The 10,126-nt window shown below is 39.9% G+C and overlaps 1 protein-coding gene across 2 annotated transcripts; it reads right to left on the reverse strand.

Annotated features, from left to right (window-relative positions):
• Nucleotides 1-1,741: 1,741 nt before the first annotated feature.
• Nucleotides 1,742-5,017, reverse strand: LOC145109820 (importin beta-like SAD2). Of its 2 annotated transcripts, XM_079046967.1 has the most exons (11): nucleotides 4,374-5,017; nucleotides 4,249-4,290; nucleotides 3,999-4,129; nucleotides 3,594-3,757; nucleotides 3,304-3,477; nucleotides 3,062-3,207; nucleotides 2,830-2,953; nucleotides 2,567-2,747; nucleotides 2,247-2,330; nucleotides 2,044-2,107; nucleotides 1,742-1,963 (listed from the first exon to the last, which is right to left on the reverse strand). In XM_079046967.1, exons 5-10 carry the CDS (start codon nucleotides 3,360-3,362, stop codon nucleotides 2,063-2,065), a joined length of 639 nt encoding a protein of 212 aa, XP_078903093.1. In that variant the 5' UTR covers nucleotides 3,363-3,477; nucleotides 3,594-3,757; nucleotides 3,999-4,129; nucleotides 4,249-4,290; nucleotides 4,374-5,017; the 3' UTR covers nucleotides 1,742-1,963; nucleotides 2,044-2,062. The 2 variants fall into 2 exon arrangements, with proteins under 2 accessions (XP_078903093.1, XP_078903092.1); XM_079046966.1 differs by having other exon boundaries at nucleotides 3,999-5,017.
• Between the last annotated feature and the right edge of the window lie 5,109 nt (nucleotides 5,018-10,126).

Raw genomic sequence — 10,126 nt, forward strand, 5'->3', positions numbered from 1 at the left:
AGGCTGTGAAATGAATCCTAAAACCGAGTTAAGGGGGCTTAAATACATGGGAAACTCTAAAACTTCGTGGGCTTGGGCTGCAGCGATCCTCACGTCGTGAGCTCTTATTGCTCACGTCGTGAGCTCGGTTGCGGATAGAATCTTCTTGCGGCCCTCCTCACGTTGTGAGCCTCCATGCCTACCCCTTTTTAACCAAAATCCAATCTTTTTACCCTCCGAAACCCTAATTCGATTCATACAAGGAAATGGATGTTAGAACTCTCCCCAAGTTAAATTAGATTTCATCCTCGAAATCACTCCTTACTACCTCCTAGTCACACTGGACACTAGAACACTTCTTCCACTACTCCTGAAGAATAACCATTACCATTCTGCCTGAAATATGAAATTCTAAACTCTGTCTGACCCCCTGATAAACAGCCCATGGTGAAACACTGACATTACGATTCCACTTCGTATTTCGACTGACCATAACACTTCCATTCCTTGATTATCTTGTTGTTTCCATTGAAAACAGAATCACTGACCGATCCTTGCTGCCGAAACTTTTCACTTGGTAGAAAGCTTAGATAATCCTTCGAGTAAAAGACTCACCCTAAAGTTAACGAACTCATGAACACAATAAGCAACAAGATACAATATGGGAGTTCAATATTCAAATGTTGAACAAGACACTGATTCCTTAACTGCCGAACCGATACGATGCTGCTATAATTATGTAGTCCCATAACTTGCTAGAGCTACACACATGTAGAACCATTCCAAAGCATAATCACAAGGGCCTTTTCTACCATCCACACTGGAAACATCTCTTTTTGGCCCTGGACCTTCCAACTGATAATCCATTACACAAATTCCTAAATCCATAACCTTCTGAGGTATGATCTTGCATAAATATATACACCCTCAACTTCCAACGCGAGTCTGACCAAAAACCAACTCGGTGCATAACTCAAAACCTGAGATCCGAGGATTTACACTTGCATTTCACCTGAAATCTACTGATTCACGGCATCCATTCATTAACCTACCTCTAGTCCCTGACTAGAGACACCACTGAAACATGCAGAAAGGATATTCAAAACATATCGATCGTGAACTTTCTCCAAATCCAAATCCATAAGATGTACCAAAACTTTAAATAAGCCCTTGACTCCCTGACATGCCATTATCAACCACTGCTCCTACGAGCAAAGATGACCAATCCAATAATTTTCATATTGCATCCAACCCTTATCAGCTCAGGTGTACCCCACTTAATCACCACTACTAGAAAAACAGCATTTTACGACGCACAATGTGTGTCGTAAAATGCTCAGACGACGCGCAAATGCGTGTAAAGTAGGGCCATGTCATAACAAAAGACGACACGCTTTTGCGCGTCGTTTATTTACGACGCGCATTTACGACGCGCATTTATGACACGCATTTACGACGCACAGTTATGACACCCAATGCGTATCAAGGAAGGCCTGTCATAAAGGAAGACGGCACGCATTTGCGTGTCGTAACCTTACGACGCGCGTGTTTATGACACGCATTGCGTATCAAGGAAGCCCCTGTCATAAATAAAGATGACACGCATTTACGTGTCATAAACTTCAATAACCATTTACGATATGCATTTGTGACGCGTCTTTACGATACTCATTTACACATAATACAAAAATATGTAAACAAATATATAACAAAACAATCAATTTCATCAAATAACATCATGTCAAAAAATTGTAATACATTGATAAGGGGATCTAATTGTACATTGTTATTAAGAGGTTTTCCATAACTATATAACCTAATACTACATTGCGTATCAAGGGACACCTTCTACAAAGTAATGCTATACAAACTAAAAAGATATACAAAAAGATGATAAACATCAAATTCCAACTAAGTAGAGTTGCATCTTGTCTTTCATAATTCTTTAAGACTAATGAACCCCTGCTCCGATAATTTTTGTGACCTGATCAAATAAAAGTCAAAAAATTAATATGCTAATATAATTAATAGAAGAATTAAACAAGGAATGTTAGTTGAAAATACATGTGCCAAATGTGAGTGGTCAAATGAGGGAAAAGTGAACATCTGCAAGCTTTTTGACACCAACCTACACACAAGCACATATACATATCAAACAAGGAATGTTAGTTTTACTTTTTAACTTGTCTTTGACCAAACCACCCGATGTAAAAATCCCAGCATTTTCTAATGCAATTAAAACCTTTTTCTGCAACAAATAATATTACCTTGGCCATCAGTTGTAGTGCTTTGCGGAAATTATTTGGGTCAGAGAAACTTATATGGGCATATTGTCCGGCAACCCACGCAGCCTAACATTTGAAAATAATGTTTTAGATTTAAAGTTTCCACCAAATAGGGATACAACAAGATAATGACCATCAATCATCAACCAACACACACACACACAACATTAAATAACTTTTTAAAGTTTCCACGCAGCAACGACACTTTCTGCTTTTATTGTTTATTAATATTAATATAATATAATGAAGAGGAAAGGAAACAAAAAAAAATAGAAAATAAAGTATTATGAAACTTAGCTCACCTTTGCTCTGAGATGACCAACAGGACTGGCAAACTCGAGGAAAACATGCTGCGCTAACATGGGCTCGAGCTCGGATTTATATGGTTCAGTCTGTTTCAATTTTTCACACAGCGCTCCAATAGCAAGAAGTGCCCCATCCTTTTGTCTGTAAGCCTTGATCTCAATTGAAGCCTCTTCATATCTAATCAGTCAAAGTAGGGCCATGATTGTTGGGACAAATTAACATGTTGTTTATGAAATAGCTAGAAGATTGGTATGTATACCTCTTAAAAATCTCCATAATAAATAATATGAACTTTTGAAGGTTCTCTTTTCCACGTTTTCTTACCAGTTCGCTCACAAAGTCCATTGCTGCGATACTGGGACTGTATAGGTCTTCAATAATATCTGCAGAAAATTATGGGAAGTATGGTTGATATATATATATATATATATATATATATATATATATATATATATATATATATATAGAATGAGAGTCAAAAACTAACTCACCATAACCCTTCCTCACATACTCATGTGGATCTTCCTCCCAAAGGGCTTGATCATTATCATTGAAGCACATAAGTGGAAGGCTAATCTCAAACAGAACAACATCAAGTCTTGGTTGGAGCAGATTGTACATCGTAGTTTTGGAAAGACTGATGGACAAAAGTTGATGATTTCAAAAGGAATATGATAAGAAAAGGAAAGGAAAGGAAAGTATTAAATCATGGATTACATGAAATGAAACAGACCTGTTGCTCAAGTATTGCAAAATAAGGTTGGAAACTCTATCAGGTAAATAGTCACCCATACGCAGCGCATTCAACAAGTTGAGATGACATTCTAAAAATTTTCCCGCATAGTTCTTCTGGAAGTGTTGTGCAAAAGCTTTGTTCTCTGGGTTTTGCAATTTTAAATCTCCAAAGCTGAGAAAAAAGTAAAAAGTAAAAACTTGAGCAAGAAGACAATAAATACATGTCTGAAAGCCAGCCAAAAACAATTAAATTAAAGAAACATCTGAATGATGTGACTGACTACTCACCGGGTATAGAGGCGGTTTAAAATATGGACCGTCCACTTCTTTACCTTCCACCATCCCCATGACTTGCGGAGCTCTGGATCCGCTGGTTGGCCACATCTGATAGACCTTTAAAACGTATTCCAGGAATAGCTACATTTGTGTTGGATTCTTTCTAAGGCTACAGCCTAGTTACAGGACATTCAATGTCAATACATCATCATAAACGATTAATTTAACCATCCAATCTGTACTAATGAACAATTCACATATTTGACTATTTTAGGTCAAAATCATGGTTTTGCATTCCGCCTCTTGTCAATATATAACTCAAAATCGAACTTATAACACATGTATAATCATATTATCATTTCATTTGTTGTACTCATCATACATATACCTCGAATTTATCAATGAGAATCGGCTTACCTTAATAATTTCGCAACTTTTGTCAAGAACACACCATGAATACCACAACTCTTTTTTTCCAATTCAAAGCTTGGTCAAGTGAAAATTGGTCTGGTCCAGCACAGATGGTGGAAAACAACACGAAAATTCCTCTGCAATGATGATAGGCTAGGGTTTTAGAAAGAAAGAATAGAGGAAATGTTTCGAGAGAGAGAGAGAGCGAAATTCAAAATAAGGTATGTATGATTGTGATCTTCAGAGATGAACGTACACTTCTCTAAACCATATCAGGGCGAACCCATACCATCTAGAACTGCAAAACAGAGGAAACGATCATCTTTTTCTTCAAGCCCATAATAAGGTTACTGTATTTTGAAAATACGTTAAGAACAGTACCACAGCTCCGATGAATCCTCCCCTCAGCCTTAAACTCTCTTCTCTCTTTCTGCTCGTTTTTTCTTTTCTTTCCCATTTTCTGTTCAGTCTTGCCGTGCACACACACAGACCATCTGGGAAGTAGGACGACATCAACGATGGTGGAGGTGGTAGCCGGCGGTGGCTGGTTTAGGGCTTTTAGAGAATATGAGATATTTTTGTTCAGAGAGAGAAAGTGGAATCGATGAGAATGTAAGCTTCGGTTACTGGATACCAAAAAAACCGATGTAAGCTTGAATGAAAGTATAATCAATGAATGTAGAGAGCCCCAAATTGAAACCTTGTCCAGTAGAATCGATTTGAGAGTGAGTGTTGGATTTATTGCTTCCCTTTCCCGGTTCGCTTACCCTTTAGTTACCATAGTCGACCGATTCAAGCTTTCACGAAAAACCCTAGGTAGCAACTGATAGAGACAAGAAGGATGGGGCGAAGGTAGGATTGGATCCGATTTCAAAGAGTAACAGTAGATTTCACTGAAAACCCTTTCCAGGTTCGCTTGACCTTTGGTTACCTCAGTCGATCGATTCAAGCTTTCAATAAAAACCCTAGGTAGCGACTGAGAGAGACAAGAGGGAAAGGAAGGAGCGTCGATAATTAGGGCAAGAGGGAAAAAAGAAAAAGATGGGCGGTTTTTTAATTTTTTAGGATTTCATTTCCCCCCCGGATGGAACGCGCGTTCCATTGAAATTTATAAAGCGACATCTTTAGACGACACACATTTTATTATAGGTGCCCTCTGTGTTTTTTTTTGTTTAGACATTAATTTAAGGGCACGCAATAATGCGTGACCTAAATCCTTAAATGTTTTGAAGAGACAACACTTTTTTAATGTCACTCTTTTTTGCGTAACATAAATCAATGAGTGTCGTTGTTTGCGCATCGTAAAATGGCCTTTTTCTTGTAGTGCACTCGAGACATTCACAAAGAACCTTAGGATTCAAGACTTCATAACCGATTCCCAACCTTGATAATCAACCCCTAATAACAACTTGCGAACAAACAGGATTTTCAATGCATATATTTTGCAGAGACTTTCTGATACCTGACTGATCCTCCCAACAACCCTTAACTGTTCCCTTTATCCCAACCAGCTGATTGGTGAGTCTCACGACTTCTATCAACGAGCAAATACCGAAAGTTCCACAGGCAGGAGAAATGAGCAATCATGATTACTGGGCTCCCAGCCCATAAACACCCCTCTCTGCAACATATCATGAGTTTACCATAATGTACATCCTTAAGAACCCCATAACCTGAAACAAACAGGGAAGAAATATCATATTTCTATCGAAATGACAAACCTCAATCATTAACAAAAGACATCCTCATGAACGATCGGAACAAGACCCTATACCTTGATTGAGACTGAACAGATTCCACCAATATGCATCTAGCTCAAGAAGACTTCCAAGGTGATCCTGAATGCTACCAAAACCTGAGCCTGCCATAAACCAAAATTCCACACCACCATTGAGGGTAAACCTACCCAGAGACCAAAGGAACATAAAACATACTAAACTTGATGATAGGCTGTCACATTCCTTGAACTTCAACTGTCACCACTTGAAACTTTCGGAGGATCTCCGCTAAATGATGAACGAAATGACCTATGATCAGGGACGCATTGACATTTGATCTAATGAACCAAAACTTACATGGAGCTGAACGTACCCAACTCGGAAACTGATTTCCTGATCGACCTCATCCCTAAGCTATACTATAATTAGAAATCCATACAACGAGTTGAAAAATTCCTCAACAACCGATACTCAACTTGAGTGATCCCATCAGCTCCTCGCCTGTTCATTGACGCCCCCAAAAGGAACCAATAGTTGCAATGAGCCCTTGACCAACCAATTTCTGCTAAGGGATAAATCATGTGTCTCGTGAACACATACATCCGATCGCCACCTACTATATACTCCTGCCTTGACCCAATCCTAAACCGAGATCCCACATACTAGTACCGCAGATCCCTATGAACCATTCCCCCAATAATACGAACTCGAACAAATCGATGATCCTTCAAGAAGAATACCCAGTTCTCCCCCACTTAGGGTTCGAACTACCACCCACTGGTGTTGAAACAAAACCATAACTTAAATCGGCTCATCCATGTACGACCATCCCTGACCCTGGAATGAATAACGCACACAGGATAACCTTCCAGATAAGGACTAATCAAATCCTAATAGAATTCTAGATTTCAGCTGAAGACCTCTAAAATTCCCAATTATAACCACTTTAACATTAAGGATTTCACACACAAGCATAAGAAAATACCGAATTACGATCCAAATTGCACTCTCCTTGCCTGCAATCCTAACCGACGATCCGATAATTCTCCTGCTATAACCCAAGAACATGGATCCTTAATCACATCACAAAGCATCCATAACACATCAACCCTCCTGCACACTCCTGCGCTGACATACTGTCGCCAAACCCCGCGACCAACAGACCCCAAGTTGGGCTTACACCCTAACTTTGAAGGTCACAAGCTTGCTCATTCTTTCACCCAAACTCGGAAAACTGAAAGGGCAAAATCCCTACCAAGGATAGCGACATAGCAAACCATTAATCAACCATTCTACTCCCATCTGCAATTTCCAAACCAATCATAACGGTCGTTCCATTCTTGAGTCACGTGACTCGAATTCACGGCCTCGAGCCAACTCCCTCGAGATCTCGAAACCAATAAGCTCATCCAGGTCTGCACCCATCAATCCGAATCGATATCGCCACTGGGGCCGAAAAATTACCAGACCCAACCTCATGCCCGAGCAACCATAACCAAAGATCGACAGATACATAGCTACTTCCACGAATCATGGTATCCAACCATGTTATTTTCTCCCGACCAACCTTTAGAATCCCCGAAACTTTCCTCGATTCGAGTATGGATCCTGTGCTTCCAGTAGTACGGGCCCAATACTACCCTCCACACCTATCCATACTTTCCTCAAGGATCCTCTCGGGTCCTCCGAGACCTACCCATAATAATACTTCCCAATACCCCCTCAATAGCGAAACAACCACACTAAAATATTTCCTAGGCTCTCCTAGGATTTCCCCACCTTCCCTGCCATCAGCTGATGAAGAACTCCAATCAGTGTCAGCCAACCACTTCATGAATACCATTACATGCATCAAAACTTAAATAACCTTTCGACTAAAGGACCCAACCCTACAGCGGTTAAACTCAAACGAGAGATGTGCAATAGGGATGAATACTTCACTCTAAGATTATTTAAACTTCATAGCATGCAACTTAGTGTATTCATTTGATTGTCGGCTCACATCAATGTGAGTCCCACAAAGCACAAAGCAAGCAACATTCGAGCAGTGGAGTCGATTGACACTAAAACACAATAAAATCAGACAGATCCTCATACGAAGTTCTCGATCTCCATTTTCCAGCATCTCGAATACACCTTCGACCCGCCCTGACTCTCTCAAGAGTGGCTAACCATTCCCCGTGCTGCCTCGTTATACTGCACCCACTCATGAAATTTCCACCAACCCTGCAGGACTCGTGTATGTTAGTCATACAAAATATTGGATCCTGTAGACAGTCGAATACTTGATCCTACCCTAAGCCCTTCATCAAACAAGAACATGAAATAAGGCCAAATCAAACATTCTCGTGCTATAGAATCTTAGTTATGTACAACTATGATACATACACTAAGCAAGTACAGTAATGATGTCAATTTCATAAAAGAAAGATCCTAGGCTATCAGGCATCATATGATTAGGAAATTCTATCATGCAATTCCCGAAGATCCCTAGCCTATCACTAGCATGTTGTTCTAATATATCACAATATCAAATATCAGTGTGGTAACTTGGGGTCAACTTACTGGCTCCGGCTGATCGTACACATCGCATCCTCTTTGATTATTTAGAAAAAAAACAATTTGAAAACCCTTTTTAAAACCTTTTTCCCTAGTTTGAGTCTGGATTCACACAAGTGTTCCTCCAATTCACTCAAACCAAGGCTCTGATACCAACTTGTAACACCCAAAAATCACAACAAATTTAAACTTTAAAAACAACCCATATTCATAAGATGTTTACAAAAATCATTGTTTCAAAACATTATTTAAAATCAGAGTCTCCCAAGATCCAATCAGTTGTAAAACCAAGGATGTGTACGGTCCCGCCTTCGCCTTGCCACTGTCCACTAAAGTACCTGAAACCATAAACCAAAACTATTAGCACGAAGCTGAGTGAGTTCCCCCAAAATACCACCACGCAAACAGATAACATATACCAACAAACAGCATGCATACAAAGCATTCAGCCTGATTGGAATGCCCCAACGGCCTACAGTCTATCTGGTATGCTCACAGAACCTTCAACATAACTTGTACGCCTCATTGGGCCTTCAACCTATCTGGAATGTTCTCTGGGCCTTCGGCATGACTGATACGCCCCTCAGGCCTGCAGTCTATCTGGGACGCCCTGGGTCTCTTGGCCTTTAGTCTACACTGGTCCGCCGCAACCCAACACATATAAGCCCAGTAAACCATAACAACATATCGATATAAACATTACTGGTTTTGTTGAATGACATCACAAAGCAGTACAATTTCAAACAACCCACACCACAACGACCTATACACATCTAAACATATAACCAGTCAACAAACAATCAGGCAGATCTTACAGATCACTAAGCAAAGCATCATCCTATATACCAGGATACAAATCTAACATATCACTACAGCATACCAACATGCGATAAACCAGGATAACAATCCCATGGGCCGACCTTGGTGCCTTCGATCCAAAAGTACAGTGAGGAAAACTCACTTCAATCCGCTGATAATCAAATGCCTGCTCGGGTTGGTGAACCTGATAACCTTGCGTCAACTAACAAAAATACAATATTAATCAATAATTATCCCGATAATCCAAAATAGAAGGCCCAATCCATAATCCAACCTCATAAACTGTAAAAGACCATTCCACCCTTTTCCTGACTTGGCCGAAAACCAACGCCTAGTCCAAAAGCACAAAAAGCCCAAAATGGCAACTCAAAGCCCAAAATCAGAAATCCAATGGCCCAACAAATCCCAAAACCATAGTTCAAACATCATCCAAAATACCCTTGGTAAAAAAATTCAACGATCAGCAGGCCCTCTGATAGCTTCATTTTATCACTTCTTTTCCTAGTTTATATTTACTTCATTCCATCTCATTTTAGTTAATATCTATGCATATTTTTCCTTTTTGTTATTTTTCGCCTTTATCAGGTACTTTCTAGTATTTTGAGCTTAATTGCCGGAATTACCAAAGACTATTCGACATGGAGGTATGGAAGGAGTGAGGGACCTTCGGAGGCTTGCGGTTTGCTTGTGGACTTGAAGTGATGCGATTGGGCCTGTTGTCAACATAATCAAAGGAGCAAGTTAGGCTTAGTTTTAGATGAAGAATGCTAATTATGTGAAGAGAATTTTGAGTTATAGAAGATCAAGGAAGCAATGGGCCATCTTGGGAGAGTCAAGAAGATACAATTGGGTTATCAAGAACCTTTACATGTGGGCTGGACCAAGAAATAAAGTACCAACTTGAAGGCCAATCAAATGTGCCAAATGGCCCACTCAACAGAATCCACGCGGTCTGCGTGGATTTACAAATGGTCCGCGTGGATCGCACTGTGAAGGATCCAAAATTTTGCATTAATCTTCTATTTGGGGAAAGTTGGT

Source organism: Lactuca virosa, chromosome 4, assembly GCF_052849685.1.
Source record: "Lactuca virosa cultivar CGN04683 chromosome 4, Lactuca_virosa_CGN04683_v6, whole genome shotgun sequence".
Classification (NCBI taxonomy): domain Eukaryota; kingdom Viridiplantae; phylum Streptophyta; class Magnoliopsida; order Asterales; family Asteraceae; genus Lactuca; species Lactuca virosa.

Bases quoted from the DNA above. Each gene is read 5' to 3' on its own strand.
- LOC145109820 (XM_079046967.1), bottom strand. From the start codon at position 3,362: ATGGGTGACTATTTACCTGATAGAGTTTCCAACCTTATTTTGCAATAC. The intron at 3,208-3,303 runs GTCTGTTTCATT...TTTGTCCATCAG, and splicing joins TTGCAATACTTGAGCAACAG to TCTTTCCAAAACTACGATGT. The intron at 2,954-3,061 runs GTGAGTTAGTTT...AATTTTCTGCAG, and splicing joins GTATGTGAGGAAGGGTTATG to ATATTATTGAAGACCTATAC.